Here is a 22,303-nt window from a genome sequence, read left to right as displayed (position 1 = left end):
TTTTTTTTTTTTTTTTTTTTTAAATGAATTAAATTCAAAGTAAGGTATAACAACGTACAAATAATTGACAATTTCTGAAATTAATTCGCAGCCTCTTTCTGGAAACCTTTTCCCCTCTTTTTTTTTTCCTTTTTTTAAAAAAAAAAATAATGACAGGTTCTCTATACAGGGAAGATTTTGCACAGTTAGAGATCGCTGGGTGAGTGGTCACTGCCATGCAGAAGCAGTAGTGAGCCGAGAGGGTCGGGAGGGACCGACCCCGGCCTGTGCAGATTCATTCGGGGCGGCTGGGGGGGGGGGGATGCAGGAAGCTATGTACACCGAGAGCCTCCCCCCTCCCACCCACCCGCACTGCCACCGACAGCTGGACTTCGGGGGTTTTCTGTTGAAAGTCACAGTATTTTATACACCGAAGGTTTATTCCTATTATTTCCCCATTGTATTGGCAAATGCAACAGTCTAGCTTGGGAAATTTTATATATATATATATATAGAGAGAGAGAGAGATATAAAAACACACGTTGTAGGGAGGGGGTAGGGTTCACTCAGCAGGTATGTTTGGACAGTAACCCTTTGAGACACCAGACAGTTTCAATATCATTTAACTCAAAAAGTTATAAATAATACTACTTTTTTTTTCTTTTTTTTTTCTTTTTTTTTTTTTTTTTTTTTTGCTAAGTGATCGTTTTTCTTTCCACTCATCCGTCCCTGGATGGGGAGGGCCAGCCGCTCCCAACAGCTCTCACCCCTTCACGCGCCGTTTCCCATGAAAACGGCACTACTACATTTTCAAACCAAATCACAATTACGGGTTCTGAAAATACCAGGGCACCCGCTCCCCGTTCACCTCCGACAACCCCAGCGCCTGGTTTTGCTTCCGCATCAGCCTCGCGCAAACACGCGTTATGAAACCATCAGCTTGATGGGGAGAGGGGGAGAAACGTCTCTCTCGAAGCGCAGCTCCCACACGACACTGTCGGGAAGCCAGGGAAGCAAAACGCAAGCGCTGTTGCCATAACTGCTCCGGTTCTCAAAGGGTCGGTACCCAAAGCAGCTTCTCCCTGCCCACTCCTGGGCGCAGGGGGTGAAGCGCATCTTGTCCCACACAACCGTCACCTGCTTCCCGGGATGACTCCGGCTCGCGCCTTCCCACTCCCAGAGCACCCTTCACCGTTCGCCCCACAGGAAAGGAACAAAACCTGGATTTCTCTCCACTAGATGGTCCCTAATTTTGACAGTTGCATCCAGACGTGTTATTTTTAAATTAAGGCCATTTTAAATGTCTACTTACAAGTCTAATAAACAAGATCTCTTATATACACATGTCGTTTAAAAAAAATTAGAAGGTAGCATTTAGCAACAGCTCCCTGTAAAAGTCTCCAGTGAGGCATCACATCTCCTGCTTGGCCGCTTCATTCCGAAGTGACTCTGGTTTTAAAAAAATAGATCACAAACGAGAATGTACATGCATGAGAGTCATTTGAACGAGAGCGCGATACAGACAGAAATCCCATCCAGGAACTACGCAAACTGCAAGAAGCGGATTGAACTCGCACTGCACCTTCGGCTGTCCAAAGCGAAGGACTCGGAGCCACCCATGCCCGAAGGACTCCGGTTCTCCCGGTGTATCCTCCTGGTCCGAGCTACCTCTCCCTTCTGCCTTCTTCAACTGAAAAAGCATTAAGCGATCCGAAACAAGCAGACACCAGGAGTTAACCAGTACTACTGGGCTTAAATCCTGCCCAAACAACCCAAATTTCAACGAAGATGCGGGATAAACTTTCAATCGCATGGGGAGGACCACGAAAAGAAAAGACACACGTTAAGCCAAGAGATCAAAAAGAAAAAAAACAAAAACAAAAACAAAACGTTTTTAGTGCAAATGGTCAACTAATGGCACAAACGTGAGCAAACACGCACCCAGATTAGAGAGATCCCAACAACGACTCTGCTCAGCAGTGTTTGCCCGAATCTCAGGACAGCGTCCCACGGATTTCTGGAAGCACACAGAAACCTAGTATAACTCATTAAGAGCAGCCCAGCTCCTCCGCAGACCTTCGTTAGCGGGGAACAGCAAGGCAAAGCTGCCGCCAGGGGAAGGGCGCGGGTGGAAGTGCTGAGGGTGGTTTGGTTTGGGGTTGGTTGGGTTTGGTTTTTTGTTTTTTTGTGGTTTTTTGTTGGTTTTTTTTGCTTGAAAGTCATGAGAGCTGAGAGAGAACGGACAGGTTTTTATATGAAAAAGCAAATCCAGCTGATGCAGACCAAGCGGAGAGAGCAGATGTGGAACTACCATGCCAGAGGGGGGGGACCAACAAAACGCAACTCGTCTTGAAATGAAGACTAGAATGGCTCTTTTATCCAGGCCGTATTTAACAAAAATAGATGGGGATGTTCAACCCCTGCTGTGTGGAAATGCCTTCCTCTAGCAGGTGTTCGATCACCTCACGTTTGGGGTGTTAGGCCCAACGTAATTTTTAATTTAAGCCTAAAAATAATGTTAATTTGTAACTTCTACTGAAGAGAAGGGTCCTGGACTTATTCTGTTACTGTGCAGATTCCAGTGTAACAAAGACAACCTTTTAGCAACTGCTGTAAGCCTGGTGGGCTCTCGATAAATCTTTAATTGTGTTGTCAAATGTGATGAGAGCCCCAAGCGCAGAGATCTGGGAATCATTATCAGTTCACTGGGAATCGTTATCAATTCAGCCATGACATTTAAGTGAAACCACCAATTTGGAGTCAATGGATGGTTTGGGTTTTGTGGGTTTGGGGTGTTTTGTTTTGTTTTTAATCTTCCATTGATAAAGTGTTGTTCACCGGTCCGTTATACCGCAGCACAGAATATTAACAAGGACTAACAGAAATAGTCTATTATAAATTTAACAGAATCTCAACCTGTTCGAGGATACAGTACTGTTTGCTGTGGAGCAAGCTATTTTTTCCCCAGGGTGAAAGAAGGAATATCTAAGTTCCTGCCACCCTATTTTGACTATATAAAAGGAAAACATCTAGACTTGCCTTAGGCTTCCTTCTGCTCAACATCTGTTTAAAATTCCAGTTAGTTAAAAATACCTATATATATAATATATATAATATATTTCTGGAATAAAAACACAAAAAAATGTACTGTACAAGTATTATGTAGAGTGCTTCAATTGGCTGTATGTAGTTTAGCTACTTTCCTAATATCCAAATACTTAAATAAAAAACCAAAAAGATCATAAATAATGGTAACAGAATAAGTAATGAATAAGAATAAAAAATAAAAAATAGTCATCGTGACTTGAGCCAGGCATTGCTATAGAAATGCCCTTCCTGTTGCCCAGGAATCTCTCACAAAGTAAAATTAGAAATATGCTCTGCACATTAGTCTCCTATATTCTTCTAGCTGCTTTAAAATGTTCCGATCCTTCCTCCGTGCTAATCAAGTAATGAATTATAGTACTTTTTTGTGTGCTCAGAAATGCTATATATATGTATACATATATATAAATATATATATTACATATATATTTAAAAAAAAAAAAAAAAGCTTTGAAACTAGTGTTTACAGTCGCCTTTCATGACTGGCCGGCTACAAAGGCCATCGGGCTGCCAGGCTGCTTTGCCGCTTTGCCAAGCGGGCGAGTTTGCTCGGGGCACGAGAAGAGGCAGCGGGTGCAGGACAACAGTCAAGGAGACAAACCTGCAAACAAACATGGCGCAGCGAGAAGGGAAGAAGCAGCGTTTTACTCTACGAAGCAGGTGTCACAAAGCAGAGTCAAAACCGCCGAAGCTCCCCCAGCCCCTCCCAGAGGTGCCAATGCAGAGATTTGCTTTCGAATCGGGGGGAGGGAGGGGGGGGTGCCGTCGGCGCGTCCCCCTCCCCATCTCCAACAGCAGCCACCGGCGTGGTTCGTTCGACAGAATCTCTTTGCCCTTGGCTCTGAACCTTCCTCGCCTGCCCAAAACCACCCCTTTTCTAGTGCAAAAGGATAAACTGACAACTTAACGCTGGAGCCTTGGTGGGGGGAAAGGGGGGGGCTCTGGAGAGGAAAAGGCTGATGGAAACTCCTTACTCATTAATGGCAATGAGCGGATAAGGGGTGAAATACGGCGCGACAGGGAGTAGGGGTCTGCAGCGCTGCAAGCTTAGAACGACAAGCTTTACTCATTGTACATGTTGTACAGGACAGAGCTACTGCTCTCGGCAGCTCCTGTTCTGACACGACTGACCCACTGGACTCTCTAGTTCGGCTGGGCTCCAGGAACAAGCGTCATTCCCACGCTCCTGGCGTCCGCACTTCACAGCCGGTCCATCCTGAACGTGTCCTCTGTGGCGGGGTCGGTGAGGACCATGTCTGGGTCATTCAGCATGTGCAGTCCATCCAAGGTTAAAGGGTCAATTTTGAGTTCATCCAGAGGGAACTGGGAATCCGTATCAAAGCTGACGTCTCCCACTCCTGCCAAAGAGCTGGTCAGTTCTTTTGATAAGCTGGGAGGAGATTCTCCTGTCACTGCAGGGAAGAGGAAGAGAAAGGTGTTGGCAGGGCTTAGCAAATACACACTCGCCAGGCAGTCAGGGGATAAAACAGCTTGCAAAAATTCTGGAACGATTTATCGAACTAAGGGGAGCAACATCTATCCTCGTTTCCAGCCGGAGGAATTACAGATTTGTCAGCGCATCTCAAAGCCATTGTAACGGCCTAACAAAAAGCAAAAATCATATATGTACATTTGGGGGCCACAAAGTGGCATCACTCGAGTCTCTTTTCTCTCCTCTGGCTTTAGGAGGAATAACCTTCATTTGCATCATTCTAATCAGCAAGAGTTCTTGGCTGAAATACGGACTGAATGATGGTTTTCTCAGTGGCCTGCGCAGAAATTGTTTCCAAACATCCCACTGTGGCCAGATTCGCCACCATATGTGACACCAAAAAGCCCTTTGTTGGCAAGCCCGACCAGAGCAGCAGAGGAAGAAGTTTGGCTTTTGCAGCTTCTCCTTTGCTGTGGCGGAGGATCCTGTAAATTCAGAGGCAGGGGAAGTCTGTAAGACAATCAGCGCTGCCACTGCAGCTCTACCAGTTTGCTGGGATTAAACAAGAGCCATCGGGCTCGCTGGCACTCGGGAAACACATCACACCGGTAACAGCGTTCGCCCAAGGTGAAACAAAACCTTCACATGCAATGACACCCTCTTCCTTTCTCGGCTCGAAGCGAGCCACTGCACAACAAAGAAACACCGACATGGTCTGGTTGCCGGTTCAGGCTCTGATTCTTACCTGTAAGAATGATGTTGGGGATGTTTCCATGGCTGGAGTAATTCAGCTGCTGCGAGTCCTGCAAGCTGCCATGACTGCCGGTAAGTCCCATCATGGCTGCCTGGGAGTAGTTAAGGGTGGAACAAGGGCTGTACAGGCTGTTGGAACTAATGGCGTTTTCTATCATATTAAACTGTTCAAGCTGAAGACCAAGGCACAAAGGAATTATTACTTCTAACCATCAGGAAAGAACAGCAAAACAACTTACAAAGCTCAAGTACGGGAAGCAATATCGAGACAGGCAAACAAATTCATCTTTAGGTTTCGTTGGTCAAAATACGGTCTATTTTCACTTAACTTTCCAGAATAGTTTTCTGCCAAATCCAGAGTGCAGGGGAATGAGGGTGGATGCAAAAATAAAAGTGTTGCTTTTGATACCATAACAACAAAAGAAAAGGTAGCTTTAGAACAAAATAAAAAAAAAAAAACCAAACGTAATTCATGCTACTAACTCAGGTATCTGCCCATCAAGCACTGCCTCTCAGAAGCCATCTCGGGTTTTCCCGCTAGCGGCGTGTATTTCATAGCTGAATGAATCACTGCGCTGCCTGGCCAAACTAACGAAGGCACATGGGTCTGCTCGCTGCGTTTTGGTACCGTGCACGAGCTGTTTGCCAAATTCAGGAGTAAATATTGTTACCACCTACAAGCAAATCCTTCCCAAATGCAACTACGGCCAGAAACGTGGGGGTTTTAAAATTTATTTTCATTATTTTTAATCCAATAAACTTGGCAGAACACCTTTAAAAACATCTGCTGCAATGGCGGAGGGACAAGGGGGAAGGCAGGGGAGGAGGGGGGGGAAGGCAGAAGAAAAGCAATCCCAGAGTATTGCAAACTAAAAATAACAGAAGTAAAACTATATGGACAAAATGTGATCTCACATAAAATAATCAAAAGTTGATCTGTATTTATTTTAAGCTGAAAGTGGCCGAAATATAGCTGAAAATCTGAGATGAATTTGCTCACCTGATGGGATAGGGCATTAGCCTGCCTAGCTGTCATCTGCTGATCATAATAGGAGTCACCAAATACACTCCCCAGAATGGAAGAATGCTGAAAACAAAACAGAGTCTTTATGGTGCAAAAATCTCACAAACAGACGTACCCACGGTGTGCGAGTGACTCGAGCCTTCCAACTGATTCTTCTCAATGTTAGTTAGCAGTGCCCTTTATTATTAACAACCACTAACCATCAGCAAATTCATCAAACATTCGGTATTTCCCTGCAACACGCAAATCCTTCCATGTTACGCTGCCTTTTGGTAAGCACAAAAATACAGTCAAGTAAACCAAACAAACTTCCTCACGGAGAACATACAACACAGAAAACTTCTGATTTATGAAAACAGACGAGTGCGCTAGGTAACACAAGAAATAAATCAAAGAAAAAACCACAATCAAGCTGCAACTTCAGCTTTTTTGTGAAGGTTGGTTTTTTTTTTGAGGGGGTGTGTGAAAGACAAACCCCACACAGAAGTAAACTGCACGTTAAAAACAAAATGCAATGCAAAGCTGCTCACCAGCACGCAGGTAGCGACTAGCTCACTGCCTCTGCAACCTCGTGTTCACGGCACAGCCAGTTCACTGAGACAACAACATGCCAAACTGACAGTGTAAAGTCATTTCTCTTTTTGCTGCGGATCAGAAAAGTTAACGAGAAAGCCTGGGAAAGCATGTTATCAGCAGTTTGAAGGCAAGAATCTCAGGAGGCATCCCTCAGCCTTGCTATTTTACTGTCCCCTTTGGCACAACAAGCATTTATCAGTTATTCTCTATCAATTATTCTAAAGGTGACCGAGAATTTGATGTTGAAGTTGTAATACTATTCAATATTGTCCCAAAGAATTGCCAGATATAACAGAAATCACAGAGAGATCACCTCTTATTTTAAACTGTCACAAATCCTGATATTCCAGCTGAAAAAACATCCACTGACAAAGACAGCAGCTGTAACAGATGGTGTCTCTAAAAGACAACTTGCACGGAGAGTTTGTATCAGTCTTAAAAAACTTGCACAGCGTTTTCCAGCTGCTTTATCTACACGTTAAAAGAGGAAGGCTACAATTTTTCTCCTTAAAAACCTAAGCAGCACATGAAATTCAACAAAAGCCTAGGAAATATCAGAACAGAATTATACGAGCCACCACTTAAAAGCACTAAACGCAGCCAGAGATTAAGATACACAAAAAACCAGCAGACGATGTCCACAACAGTGAACATCCACATTTCAGCAAACATCCCATTTTAAACATTCTCCCTCCTGCATCAGCAGCATATCTCAGCGCAGCTTATTTGCAGGTGGCATGCAAGGAAAAGAAGGGAAGTCTCGTATAAAAGAAAAACTAAATTGCCCACAACTTCCAGGAGAGGGGACTACCAGGAAAGAAGCAACAATATACTCTTTTTAAAGCAAACAAAAACCTTCCCACCTTCAGCCAGAATCCTCGGCTATCACGTTATATGGATGCTTTGGGATAAATGTGGCATTCAAAGGGAGGAATTCACAGCTCGAGAACGAGACCCCATGGGGGAAGGTGGCTGAAAGGTCAGCACACGCTGCGCGTGCTACAAAACTCCTCGCTGAGCAGATCCTGCCTGATCCAAGAACTGCTCTGAGCACCGCCGCGAAGCACTTTCCACCGGCTGCAGGCGAGGCTGCAGGTACCATTTGAGTGCCCTTGAGGAAGGGAGAAATTTGCTGCGGAGCAGCGCTGCTGGGTAACGTCAGAACGCTGGAAACACAAGCCTGACGGACCACCACCGCGCTGTGGGAGAGCAAGACACTGGCAGAGGCAGAAACAGGAGCAGACAGCTGCCTCCAGATCTTCATCAGAGGTCACACGGTAACTTCTCCGTAAGCAATGGTTTGACTAAATGAAGCTCATCCTTAAGACTAAGTAGAGCCTGAGCCAAGAAGAGGGATTTATGGGCAAAAGATTAAGATTTTTGATTCACTTGCCTGCGCATTTATGATCTGTCACAGCTACAACCACAGAACAATAATGGCATCTTTGCAGCTTAACACCCTACTTGATGCCCTCCTTAGAGGCAGGGAAAAACTGAAAACGATTATAATTGGAACAGGTCTTCGGATTTATCATCTGGTCCTCAAAACTATTGTCGCTGCTCTATCCCTCACATGAGACCAGGTTACAAGGAAGTCATCAAACATCACAGGCAAGAGCCGCTTCATGCCTCATCAGGGAAAAGGCAAAGCACTACTTAAATAAATAAAAAAACACCACACTTTTCACTCTTCTTTAAATCACTGTTATCTTGCTTGCTGACCAGTCACACGTTGAACAACTACTCAAACTCGGCATTACTCGACCTGCTACATGTGACACTTTCTTCTAAAAACAAAGAAAACAGAGTCAGAAGTGAGAGCTGACTCAAGCAAGCCGATCAGGACCAGCCAGGCTTAACTCTTATCACAGGAAAATTGTTCCTATTTTAAGCGACAAGGCACGGCTTCGGAGCTGTGTGATGTTTTATAACAATTTCTAATGAAAAATCTGCGCTTCGGGATGTCACATCCTCAACATGAATCAAAGCCAGTTCGGACCAACACTAGAAACACAATCACTATTTGAGAGCTCCAACGAGGATCAAGGTATTTTTCTTCCTTTAACTTCTGACATTTCATTCACGGAGGAGCTTTTCAGAACTAGGGCAAAACCTAAAACCTTTGCATGCCACTAAGCACTGTTCCCATCCTAAAAAGTGTGGAAAACATGAAATATAATAAACAGGAGACCAAAATCTATTTGTGCAAGTCTAGGCTAGTAACTCCTAACAAAACATACAAGCCCATATTTATCCCTCAGCTCTGAAGTATACCGGCTATTACATCTGTAAGCACTGAAACTCCCAAAGGAAATCAACTGGAAATGTCATTACTTCAACACTTCAGAGCCCTAGAATAATTTATCGACAACTCTGTGAAAAACATCTTGCTAACACCATCTCCTCCAGAAACGCGAGATGAGGTCTGTTTTGTCAACAGTACATCTTCTTGGGTTAATGATGTGGTGACTGCAAGAAAAAAACCAAACCCAAACCACAAAACCCCTGGCTTAAATTATTAATCTAAAAATACATACCATATTATCCAGTATAGAGCCAGTCTACTAAAAAAAACAGATTTCTATCTAATTGGAACAGTATGCCAGGTGTTAGAGGAGAAAAGCAAAGTAGTAATAAACAAGCCACTGTCAATGAAAAGCCATGCAAACACAAAGCTGAGAACTACAAGCAGAGCTTTTCAATTCGTGTTTGAACAGGAAGACCTTCATATAACAAACACACATCCAAAACAGAAGAGCAAATAGATTTGGAGATGTGGAAAGATGAAAAATAACTTCTGGTGAATGAACCGTATGTGATAAAAATCAGAACGACAGATTTCTATTTTTAGAGCGTGTCACTCATCATACTGGTACGCTGCAGAACGATTTAACCTAAAATTAATCAGAGAAACAGGAACAAGCGGAGGACGCCTACCCGGTCACACCTACTTTATTCCACTCTTGTCAGCCAGTGCCAGACTGTTCCACAACGGGCATGTTCTGCTGTTGGAACCAATCTGCCTTTATGCTTGGCAGTAGATGACTCTACAGTCTAATGGATCCTGCTATTTGGGAGCTGCCCCCATAATTGCAACCAACCCAAATTTTTCTTCCAAACTGTTTTTTTCTTCCCCCATTGCTTCTCTCCACGCTTCATATTTGCAACGACTACCACAGATAGCTCGCTCGGCACTACTAGCTTTTGGTTCATTGACGGAGGCAGGAAAGCTGTCTCATTTTTAATTTAGCGAAAGTAAAGAATTGTGTGGGTATTTTTAAGTGGCCAATACTAAAGTAAGCAGCATTAATAAAACCTCTTCCTTTCACTCAGTTATGGCATCCCACTTGAAAATAGCAAAACCAAAGCAAGGCTTTACAGGATAAAACGGGCCCAGCAGGAAAAATTACAGCCAAGTGTGTGCTCCACTGGGGAGCGCTTGCAGCACTCCAGTACTTTTGGACTGACCAGTGGCAACAAGCCTGTGGGACAAAACCAAGGAGGAGTTATTGAGAAGTCAAGGGGGAAAGAAAAATCAATGCAAAAATCAAAATTGGATGCACTGCCCAAATGAGAACTGGACCTGAGAATTTGCAGCAGGACTTGGCAACAGCTTTGCTCTACATGACAGCCTAGAGGAGTAAGTTTGCTTGTTTTCTTTGAGCCACACACAGAACACAGCAGAAGTCACAGAAGCAGGCAGAAGAGAGAAGTTAAGAAGCAATTAAGCAAGGGTTAAGAAAATCCAGACAGTCCTGACACTCGGATCTGTTACTGAGCTTACCAGTGACCTGTCTCTGGCTAATGGCAAGGAGAGACGAAGCTTCTGCTTTGGAACCATGAAGGGGCAGAACTTATTTAGATAGGATCCTCCTTACAGCCTTAAAACGTTAAATGATGAAACAGAAAATGTATTTTCAGACTCTGTTGTGATGCTCTGAAAGAATTTCCTGCACCTTATTTCTACAGGTGGGATTTAGGAAAAGGGCAGCCATACGGAGCTCTTTTAGCAGTGTCAGATTATTTCTGCACTGCAAATGCACTTACTCCCTTACGCTAGGGGCACCCCCAAAGGCTGCTTAACTGTCTTGCTGCGGGCAGATAAAAATCTCCCTTCGTAGGATTAACACACATACCAAGCTACGACTTGCATATAGGACATGTGGATGTATGAGTAGATACACACACAGGAAGAAAAACCAGCTACCATGCAAGAAAGCATGTTTACTAATCCACTGCTTGCAAGCCACAAGATACAGCTGCTAATTTTTAAGAGCGTTTTCTCTGGTGTTTTCTGTCAAAGTCTACGTTCCCATGTAAAATAAAGGTCCTGATGTCAATGCATTTGGCCACACGAGGGGTATTTGGTGCCACAGGAATTATCCTGCTGCAGGAGGCACTTGCCTTTCCCTCTCTCTCTCTCCCCCCTGCCCTCCCAACCTCAGCCCTCAGCTCCTACCCGACACCGCTAATTGGAAGGGGTCTACCTGGAGGTTCTGTCCATGGCACACCCCAAAGAGGTAACTGAGTTTTAAGAGCATTCAAATAGCAGCTTTGATCAATCAAAAGGCAATTCACCAGCTACTGAAAAACTCTGGAACTGAATGGAACTGCAGACGAGATGAGACATCGGTAATGTATGAGGCACATACAATTACAGTGAGACAACTATGGGTCAGTAATGGAGAGACTCAACTAAAAACAAACACAAGAAGCAAGGCCTGTGGAAGCACAGAGTCCCTTACTTGAGGGGAGCTGCCAGGAGAGAAGCCTTGATTGGAGACAGGAGAGGTGGGAGACTGGTTGGCTGGGGATCCAGCATTACTGCGGTACTGCTGGAGTGAAGCCTACAGAACAACACAGAATTAAAGACCATGGGATTGATGGAAGGTTGGAAAATTATAAACTTCTGGCGTATACAGCTCGAGGAAGCTGGGAGAAACCATCCTCTTCAGCAATTCTTGGCTATGTATGAAGACACGATTACTGTGAACAATGCCGCAAAAAGGAGAGTTAAGGTATCAGCGTGGCATGGTCTGGTCTGACTGAAGGGCTGAGAGCAGGGCAGCGCTGTTGTATAAGCAAAACTGCGGAACTATTTCCTCCCTGTTCTCAGTTACACTCAATTAAAAAAAAATAAATAAAAAATAAAAAATAAAAAATAAAATCTGGTCAGCCAATGATTCAGGGAAAAGAAGCCTTGAAAGCTGGGAATAACTCAAAAATAATGTAATTTATTCTTCAACTGCCATACCCACACATTCTTAACCTGTGTTTACATTGCTCTAGAAATCCTTCTCCTATTACTCTGCCTAGTCTTAAAGCCCGGGTGCGTTATCCAGATGGAAGTGTACACCCGGCTGGAATCCTTCGCAACGCTGCGTTTTACCCCAGGACATGGAACAGACACTGTCTGAGAATTCACACTGTGTTTTGCAGGTTTATATTAGTAACATTTCCATTGTTCCCAGTCATCTTGAGAACACATTTTCAAAGATTTACCTTTTTGGGGCATAAAGAACCCTGGATTTGAGCAAATTAATAATCTTACTGGCATTTAATGGAATATTGCACTAATTAGCATAAATAGTAAGTACAGCTCTTCTCATCATACTTCCTCTAGAAATTAACAGATGATTGAGGAAAACCTGCAATCCAGTAGTTCTAAGAAAAGGAGTAATTTAATCAGACAGCTTTGCAGCGTGGGAGAACGCTGTACTACAAATGCTTCCCAACACCGAATTCTGTAAATCTCAAGAAAATGTGTCTTAACCCTTCCTGCTATGCATTGCTCCTTACAAACTTTAAGCAGACATCCAAACTACAGCAAAAAGAATTTCAATATTGCTTTACAAAAACTGCACAGAAGTTGTCAGTTAGACCGTAACACAGCTCCAACGGCTTTTTGATAAACTAGCTTTAAACTTACATTTATTTATGAATTGTTTCAGTTGCTTTAAAAAGATAAGCACAGCACCCTAAAAGTTAAGGTCGTAAATAAGTTTAGGATGAGGAAAGCAACACAGAAAGCAAAGAATGAAAATCAGAATCATCTATACTAGTAGCTACATGAGGAGCGTCCCAGCGTTTTAATTCTAACACATTTTGAGCGGATTGGTATCCTTTCCACTGCTGGGTTTGTCCTTCCCCCTTCCCCTTCCAATTCTGAAAGGGAAGCAACTTCTTTCAAGAAGCACTCATCAGCAGGAACTGTTAAAAGTTAGATCCACAAATGAAACCCCCGATCAAGTGCTAGATCACTAGACAACGATTTCATCTCATTCTCAAACCAATTGCTGTCACTACAACACTGCCAGGAGGACACAACAGGTCAGACAACACCAGAGATCCTACACAGCAGGGCAGGATGAGCAGAGAACGAGCTGTGAAATTCTTCCCTCGATAGCCTGGAACTCTGACCTTGCTCTGCATTTCAGATTTTCGTATGTTGAGACAGACAGAACATTTCATAACAGACCATGTTAAAACAAGCAAGAAAAAGAAACCTGTCCATAAATCATCGGTGTATGTATGTATACAGTCTACCTCCTCTGGGCATCTGAAGGCAGCCACAAACCCAGTTTTTGAAGATCATAACGTATGCTCTAAAATTCCTTAAAATGAAAGGGTTCTAAAAAGTATAGAAAATACCTGGTTCTCTCAACTTTTGGAAAATGCTTGCTAGCAGGTTTCTTTATTGAAGTTCTGTTACCTCCTCCAGGCTATAGCACACTGTGTAACATACAATGTGTTGGGGCTGCATTACACTTAACAGCCGGCAAACGTATCGATGCCACGGCAGCGGCGAGGCACTAAATAAACGCTGATCTATTTAAGCTGCTCTAATCAAACGTGGAGTGGTAAGGGACGCCACTTTATGAAAATACAGCCACCCTAAGCGCACATGAAAACCAAATTTTCCTCTATAAAACATTTAAACGTGGATTCAACCAAAACCATCCTAAGTCTGCTTCAGACTCTGCCTAAAAGTATAATTATTACAAGGGCTGTCCAGCTTGGCCTCTGACACTACGCTGCAGGAAATGGAAGCTCTATCATTTCCAGCTGTGCCCAAGCTTACCGAGTTGATGTCTATTCCCATTGATGGTTGGGTCTGGCTACCAGGAGGTGACTGTGGGATGGTAGAAGGTACCGTGACAGAGAGTGGGGGGAGCTGTGTTCCTCGCTGTAAACCAGAGGTCTGCATTAAAGGAGTATTCTGAGGCAGGGTACTTGCCACCTGCGTCTGCTGCTGCTGTTGGGAAGTTGTCTGGGTGAAAAATGGATATGGAGGAAGCTGCTGCTCCAGAGACAATGCATCCATAGCCACGGCCTTAAAAAGAAGAATCAAAATCATCCATGCTGGCAGGTAATTTCCCTTCATTTTCAAGCCCATCAAGTTTCACACCAAGGGAACTGTACTAAGTCAATCTCATCTTGCATTTAAAGAAACGTTTCCTAAAGGTTCAGAAACAGTCAGGACCAGGTTTCAAAAGGCTTAGTATCACCTCCAGTGTACACTAAGCAAATACTCTAAAAGCCCAGTTGAATGTCCAGGTCAGACGTCAATAACCCAGTCAACAGCAGTCTCACATTCAGGAATTCAATTTAAAAATCTAATTGAGTTTCTCCCATAAATCAGAGAAGTATCTTCAAAATTTCACAACTAACTCTGGGATGATAACGCTGCAGGAAAGTGTCCTAACAGGTGTTTTTTACCACGGTTCAAGAAAAGCAAAAGTAAAATCTGTCCCCTCTACAAAGCTCTCCCTTGTTAGGGCTCTGAATTAACGAACACATTTACAGAAGAAAATTACAGAAAAAGAGAGATGAAGTTACAGCCAGCTTCTCCTCAGTAAACAATCTGTGATTGAAAACTTTGAGCTCTCCAAGGAAGGTCCTACCTGAGTAATCGGTGACAAAGGGGAAAGCGTAGGAGACATCTGCTGTGACTGTGGTCGTCTTGAGTCTGCACTCAAGGAGAGAGGGCTGACGGCTGGCTGGCGGTGCTGCTGGGAAGGGGCTGGCGTCGTTGTCATTCCTGCCAGGAACAAACCAACCAGCTTAAATGGGAACAGAGCAATGGTGTATTGATACTTGTACAGGGGTGATTACCTAAAGGATGAAAAATTAACGGTGTGAGTGGACAACTACTTAATGCAAAGCACTGAACGCACCTTGGCCAATCAGGCTTGAACTCACTAGCTAATTTGCAATTAATTTTGTCAGGCTGAAGAGCAGTAGGATGAGTGGAAGATCCTTGTGGTTTATCCTGGACCAAAACCAGTCATGGTTGTTCAGGTTCGTTCAGACACTGACTTGAAATTGAAATAAGCAGAGCAGCTTCAGCGGTTTACAGAAACAACAGGTATCATTCTCGCACACCTCCCGGGCCGCACGCACTGAACCCAGAAAAGCACATTCTGCTCTATTCGTAAGGGCTCAAACTTCAGAAAGAAGATAACAGACCATATAACAAGAATAATCAGAGGGCACTTGAGATATTATAAAAGCAAACACCTATTTCATGGAAAATGCAGAAGAAAAACTGGTTGCACAGGAAGTACTCCATTTTTAACGGCATACCAATGCACAGGAAGGCAGGAAACATCCTTCACACTCTAAAGATCCATGACCTAGCAGGGGGGCGGGATAAACAATTCAAGCATTTTAATTTTGTTCAAATTCAAGACAAAAAACTGCAAGTTTTGCAACCTCCTCTATTTTCTGCCTCACCCCAGAGGAACCGAGACACCCTGGAAAGTGATTTCAGGACAATCTAGCTGGTGAGCTGTTCTTCTAGAGCTGCCAGAAAGGAGGAATTCACAAGAGCCTGTGAGCTCCTAGGCACTTGGCAAATGTTCAAGGCTTCCAGGCAGGCTGCCAGGGAGCCAGGAAGTCCGGGCTGCCAAGGAGCCAGCAGGCAAACTGGCTCAAACGGCACAGATTCTGAAGACTGCCTGGCTTCCCCTGCGATGTTTTCAAAATCGACACTGTCTCACGGAACATGTCAGCGAACTGACAAACTCAAATGCACTGATGTGTAATCTGAAATTGCTGGCAGTTCTTTGTAACCGGACAGGTGTTTGTTCCCCCACCTTTTCTTGGGGCTGCTGAGGGCATGCCTGTGCAAGGCACACAGCTCCTGCAAAAGGTTCAAAAGCCTTTACACTTTCTGCTGAAGAGCTAGAAGAAGGGCAAGGAAAGCTTGAAGAAATCAGTTTTAAAAAGCGCCAAACAGTGACTATGCCAACGGTTAAACTATGGGATAGTCTCCAAAGAGAAGCAGCGAAATCATCAATGAGTATATTTTTTTATATTTGTTAGTCTTTGATAGATCAGGAAATGTTTTCAAAGCAATTATATACTTACCGGTTTGGTTTTATACCGTTTACTCTGCTAATTATAGGTACAGCAAAAAATTTAGTGACCCGATCTGGCTTAACTCCATGCAAGTAGTTTGTTTCTTTTTATACAAACAACAGTTCTGTCTGCACAGACTCGCTAAATTCTACTTGAGCAACAGCCCATCTCTGAAAGTCTGCACAGTCTCTTTTGAGACCAGAAAACTTGTCACAGGATGCTGAAAGCTGCTGCCCTACTCTGTACTTAAAACGGTTAAACCACCTTCTTGCTTCATTCTTAGACATAACTGCTCAGTCGTAACACTATGCTAACGTGATTAGAATTATTTCCTTTTCCCAATATATGAGAGGATTTTTAAGTGGGTAAGGGAATCCTGCCTAACACAGGAAATACACTGGCATTTTTTGGATACAATGCCTCATTTCTATTCTAGGAATCAACTGACTGCAACTGTCACCGACAACAAAAGAATGCAACCCACTTCACAACTATTACAGTACGACCCAGTGAAATTATTTAAAAAATAACCATCGCCAGTTTAGGCTATTTGCCTATAAAGTTAATGTGTCCTGAAATTATCAGGTGATCAGTATGAATATTATAAATTGCCAGCATGACAAACGTTTGTTGGTTTGTGGGGTTGTTTTGTAAAAAATAAAAATTATCAGTACTGCCCAAGTCCAAGAACCCCAACAACCACAACTCAGACTCACCACGCTGAACAGCTCAAACAGCAACTGCACATGAGAAGAATTTGTAACAAAACCTACACTGCTAGAAAGGCAACAATTTCAACACAAAGGCACCATAGCGAGAGCTCTGAGAAATTATGGTGTGCACTTGGTATTATTTCCCAAAGCCCTGCTTATTATGTTGCCTGAATATTCAGGGTATTTTCAAAACTTAAGCAGTCAAGTTCACAACAACCAGCACACTTTGTAATGGCTCCATATCATTCTTAAATGCCCAAATGAGAAAATCTGCTTCAGATGAAGCAAGCAGTGTTCCCTCCCCAAAAGAATCCTCACACTGAAAAAAAACAACCCAACATTCCAAAGGAACGAAAACAAAAGCCCTACTCTAAGATGTTTCCATAACACAAGTGCTGTTGGTGTTAAGTACAATGGATTACAAGAGAGGCACACTTTGGATGCTAGTCTCTCCTGTAGTCTTATACATAAAATACAACAAAAAAAGCAGATTTGGGCACCAAGAACATGAGAAAAATGAAAGACAATTTGTAAGTCATATAACTAAATACAGCTGTCTCACTCTTTTGTACAGAAATGGCTTGATACAACTTGTTTACAAAGAAACGTCAATCAACAGCAAAATGCAATTACCTCTCAGACAAAACAGTAATATTCAGCAAGGGAACTTCCATAATTTAAGACAAGTGACATATTACGGACAATCTGCAAAAACACCTGAGTGTTATGATCTTACCCTGATTGGCAGTGCTGATGCCCAAGTGAGTCAGATTGGCAGCAAGATTTCCAGTACTATTGGAGCTACTCAGGGCTGGGAATGTGGATTCCTCAGGATCTAACGGTGTTGGAAGAGGGGAGGGGAAATGGATGTTTGTCAGGTCTGGCAGGGAGCCACCCGTGTTATGCGTAGCAGGAATCAGTGTTGTAGTGTTTTCCTGGTCAGCTGATGGAAAGATGCTAAATAAGGGAGAGACAATAAAACAAAAAAAAAAAAGACATATCTCAATTTATATTTCAGTCTGGACAGATTTTTATAAGATTGTTTTTTAAAAAGGAAGTTGCCATATACAGAACTATATATTGTATTTCGGATAAACTAATAAGAGATGTAATAGCCAGTGGGTCACTTATAGAGGTTCTGGCTTGGCTTGTCAGTATCTATTGCAGTGTTACACCATCGAAGAACTTTTCAGAAACCTCACAAGCAAGAGGACATTCAATACAAAACATTCTCTCTTAAAGACCTCAATACTCTTTAAAATAAATTGCTAAAACTTACTTGATTCCTGGAACTTCACATGATTTAGGTCTTGATGACCCAGTCTAAAATAGAAGGAAGATGTTTTTAAAAGCAAAGATACTGCTAGAGATTAATGCTTAGGATATACTTCAATTAATAAGTTTTACTCAATTTAACATGTTTCTACAGAAGAGCTATTCCTCTACACAAGAGCTCTGTGAAGCTCTTGGAAGACGTCTGTCACCTTTTTTGCTTTATTGGCCCAACAAGGCTCAAATTCAAGTTTCTCCTGATATAATCAAACATGTGCATGCATACATACATATAAAGTGCCTTTCTGATCTAATTAACATTGAGTGGTTTGTTTCCAATACAGCATTTAATCTAATCTCTGCAAGTAGTTTGTTTTGGTTGACAATATTCAGAGCATTAATTTACTTAATACTTTCAGAAAATAAAATCTTTACACTTTGAAATGGGAGATTCCTACCTTTTTAGTGTCCCATCCTTGCTTAGAGAGGGTTTTGTCTGCCTCAGAGGTGGTTTCCTCCATTCCAGGGACAGTCAGTAATAAAACTAAGAAATGAGAACAAAAGGAATCATAATATAATATTAAGTGTCTCAGTAAGAAATTTTCAGATTTGAAATCTAACCATTTGAAAACTCTTAAGTAATCTAATATCAATGAATATGAAACAGTGGCATTCTACTGTTACGAGATCAAAATTAAAAAAAAAAAAAAAAATCAAAGACCAGAGACCAAAATTGTATTTAATTAGCAAGGAGGCATTATCGGCTTAAAAAAAAAAAAAAACAACAACCAAAAAACAAATAATACTGAAAAAAAATTTGGCCTCCAATATAGTCTGCTCAGATCTACATAGAAAAGTGTATCTTGGGACCTAGTTTTTCCTATATTTTGAATTTTGCACAAGTGATATATATATACACCTGGTATATCTAACAGGTGGCCAAAAGGACAATTCCAGCGGGGAAAAATCCAGACCATCTCCCCTGGGAAGAGAAATGCTCTAAAGCTGTTATTTCTCCATATTCCAAGTATGTCTGTTCAAAGCAAACAACAGTGTCATCATGCTAACATCAAGGTGACGAAGAAACATCAAAAGGAAGCCCAGTCAGATCTAACAGAAGCCTTTCTCAACAACAACCATAAATCTGTATTTATGTAATACTGCTTAAGTTGATCATTGTTTAATATTTTGCTGTTGTAGAAGTATACGGAAGAGCTGCAGTACAGGGTACATGCATCCAACTTGTGCGTTCACCTGTCTCTGGGTGCTTATTGAACGATTAAATTTCTCCACACAGATTTAAGAGCTTTTAAGGTATTTCTGGAACAGACAGCCGGAGCAGAGGCCAGCAGAGGGCAGCCGAATTGTTAGTGCCGCAGGGCTGCGCTGCTCCAGCTTGTAACTGGAAATGTTACTGGAGAGACCCGTTTGTAAGCATTGCAGCCAAGAGGGTATATCCACTGGTGGCCTCAATGCCATAAATAAAACCTAGATGAAGCCTTGCCACCTCACGATATTGTTTCACCAACTATGAAATGCCTGTGAGCTCTACATTTGTCTAGAAGTTATCACAAACCTCTAGTACCGCTGAGAGCAAGTCTAACCGCCAGAGTCCCACAAGCCCAGATTACTTTTCCCCATAGGTCTGAGAATAACAGAAAACAGGGTTCAGGAAAATGTTCTGTCTTAGATTTCTGTAGTCTTTTCTGGATTTCAGTACCCAGAAGAGTAAATGGGGTCCTTTGTTTCAATTCCCGCGTAACTGAATTTAGGAAGTGTTATGTACATGTGTATTTATAGAAAGAGATTAACACCAGTACATGTGCAGGTAATCTGAAGTACAATGCTTTGATAGTTACAAATATTTTTACTGGTTTTCTCTGTTTACCTCTCTTCTGCTGCATATCCTGTGACCCTCCTGAAAAGGATTCTTGTTGAGCTGGAGTCATAGTACTCTGGTGCAAGGCAGAATCCGAATTTGTCCTGAAAGGAAGGCAAAAAAAAAAATAATTACTGTCAGTTTCTCTAAATAAAAGAATGCTTAACCCCAGACAAATGTAACCAACTCAATAAAACCTGAATACTCTGCATTAAAAAACCAAAATCTATATATGGCATACACCAGACACAATTTTCCTTGTGAAACAATCAATTCACAGAACAAATTAGTTCAAGTTTGAAGAGCAATTGTTTCAATAATGGGATTGAGAGGAATACAGGATAAATTGGTTGCCGTTGTTAGAAAATAATTTGATATGCTTTGTTAAGATTATGCATGATCAAATAATGCAATTTTTAATTTGAAAGCTGCTTATACATACTTTGGTTACACTAGTCTTTGAAAAGCAAGCATCCCTGTTTCATAGGGAGGGAAAATGACTGGTTCAGGATGCACGTGGAGACAGGAACCTCCACGGTCAACACATCTCTCATGACGAACAGTCCTTTGCTCGGGAACGCAGGCCACCACCTAGGCGAGCCAGAACCTCCAGTGTCAGGAGCTCAAGGGGCAGGAACAGGCAACTCTGTTCCTTTCCACTGGAACGCTCGTGAGGGCAGACTAACCCAGTTTCTGTGCCATGAGAAATATCCAAGTCAATTTATCAAAAATACCAATTTACCACTCAATGATTTTGGGGGTATGTCTTCGACCATCTGGCAAGATTTACCTTCACACAGATCACATGAGCTGACATCTTAATTTTAAAAGCAGGTCATCTAAAAGAATAAGCATAATAGAAGAAAAAAAACCCAATTTCAAAATTCAGGAAGGCATGGCAACTCGGATGGCCAACTCCTGTGAGGAACAATAACAGCCTGTATCGGAGAATGCAGTTCAAATACTAAGACACATGCACACAACTGTGCCACTAACCTTCTCCAGCTTGTGTCTGAGGGAGGTGACAGATACACAGTGCCATACGGACAGCTGTCCACGTGATTCCATCAGTTAAGGGGAAGAACATTGCTTTCTCATTTAAGTAGGAGGCTTATTTGAATTCTTTTCCCAAGGAATAATTCAAATTGCCCCGTCAGAACCACTAAGCTCACAAGAGAAAGGCAAGCGGATTCCCTACAGGGAACACACTGACTTTAAAAGGACACTCGAAGTATTATCGGGATTGTTGTAATGTTTGAGCAACAGGACAACCATCCTTCTTTTCCCTTTCTGAGCATCTAACTCTTCCCTGAAAAGCCATCATCCTTCCACTCTCCCACACATACATTCCCTTTAGCTCCATCAAGCCATCCAATTGTGGCAGATTTTAAGCCAGCCAGAAATAATAACCTAATTCACTCTCACAAACGGCAAGAAGAAACAGCACTTGGCAAATACTAAACTGATGAATCAACTTGCAAGAAAACACACAATGAACTGCAAAGAATTATTCTGGTTTGGATTTACTCAGTTCTGAAAAGAAACTCAGTTTCACCAAGACTGCCCTGCCTTTTCATAGAATCATGGAATAGTCTGGGTTGGAAGGGATTTTAAAGATCATTCAGTTCCAGCCCCCTGCCATGGGCACGGACCCCTCCCCCCAGCCCAGGCTGCCCCGAGCCCCATCCAGCCTGGCCTTGAGCCCTGCCAGAGATGGGGCACCCACAGCTGCTCTGGGCAGCCTGTCCCACCGCCTCACCGCCCTCACGGGGAACAATTTCTTCCTTATACCTGATCTAAATCTCGCCACTTTCAGCTTAAAGCCATTCCCCCTTGTCCCGTCCCTATGTGCCTTTGTAAAAATCACTCTTCAGCTTTCCTGTAGCCCCCCTTTGGGTACTGGCAGGCTGCTATAAGGTCTCCCCGAAGCTTCTCTTCTCCAGGCTGAACCACCCCAACTCTCTCAGCCTGTAGAGGGGCTCCAGCCCCCTTGATCATCTTAATGGCCTCCTCTGGACTTGCTCCGACAGCTCCACATCCTTCTTACATGGGGGGCCCCAGAGCTGGAGGCAGTACTGCAGGTGGGGTCTCACAAGTGGAGCAGAGAGGGAGAACTCACCTCCCCCAACCTGCTGGCCACGCTGCTTTTGATGCAGCCCAGGATCCAGTTCGCTTTCTGGGCTGCAAATGCACATTGCTGGATGATG

General features: G+C 43.0%; 1 protein-coding gene across 6 annotated transcripts in view; it reads right to left on the bottom strand.

The window, feature by feature from the left end:
- Positions 1–2,774: 2,774 nt before the first annotated feature.
- The window catches only part of CRTC1 (CREB regulated transcription coactivator 1), a 46,339-nt gene continuing 26,810 nt past the window's right edge, over positions 2,775–22,303 (bottom strand). For 2 of the 6 annotated variants that reach the window (XM_055804793.1, XM_055804792.1), the window contains 11 exons: positions 21,093–21,154; positions 20,106–20,200; positions 18,676–18,761; positions 18,225–18,268; positions 17,682–17,902; positions 14,774–14,910; positions 13,951–14,202; positions 11,615–11,716; positions 6,270–6,356; positions 5,262–5,442; positions 2,775–4,496 (listed from right to left, as the gene is read on the bottom strand). In XM_055804793.1, coding sequence (XP_055660768.1) covers positions 4,285–4,496; positions 5,262–5,442; positions 6,270–6,356; positions 11,615–11,716; positions 13,951–14,202; positions 14,774–14,910; positions 17,682–17,902; positions 18,225–18,268; positions 18,676–18,761; positions 20,106–20,200; positions 21,093–21,154 — 1,479 coding nt within the window. In that variant the 3' untranslated portion in view covers positions 2,775–4,284. The remainder of the gene's footprint in view (positions 4,497–5,261; positions 5,443–6,269; positions 6,357–11,614; positions 11,717–13,950; positions 14,203–14,773; positions 14,911–17,681; positions 17,903–18,224; positions 18,269–18,675; positions 18,762–20,105; positions 20,201–21,092; positions 21,155–22,303) is intronic. The other 4 variants (XM_055804795.1, XM_055804794.1, XM_055804796.1 and 1 more) reach the window with 3 other exon arrangements.

Source organism: Falco peregrinus, chromosome 5 (genome assembly GCF_023634155.1).
Source record: "Falco peregrinus isolate bFalPer1 chromosome 5, bFalPer1.pri, whole genome shotgun sequence".
Classification (NCBI taxonomy): domain Eukaryota; kingdom Metazoa; phylum Chordata; class Aves; order Falconiformes; family Falconidae; genus Falco; species Falco peregrinus.
This window is presented reverse-complemented; position numbering and strand designations above follow the sequence as displayed.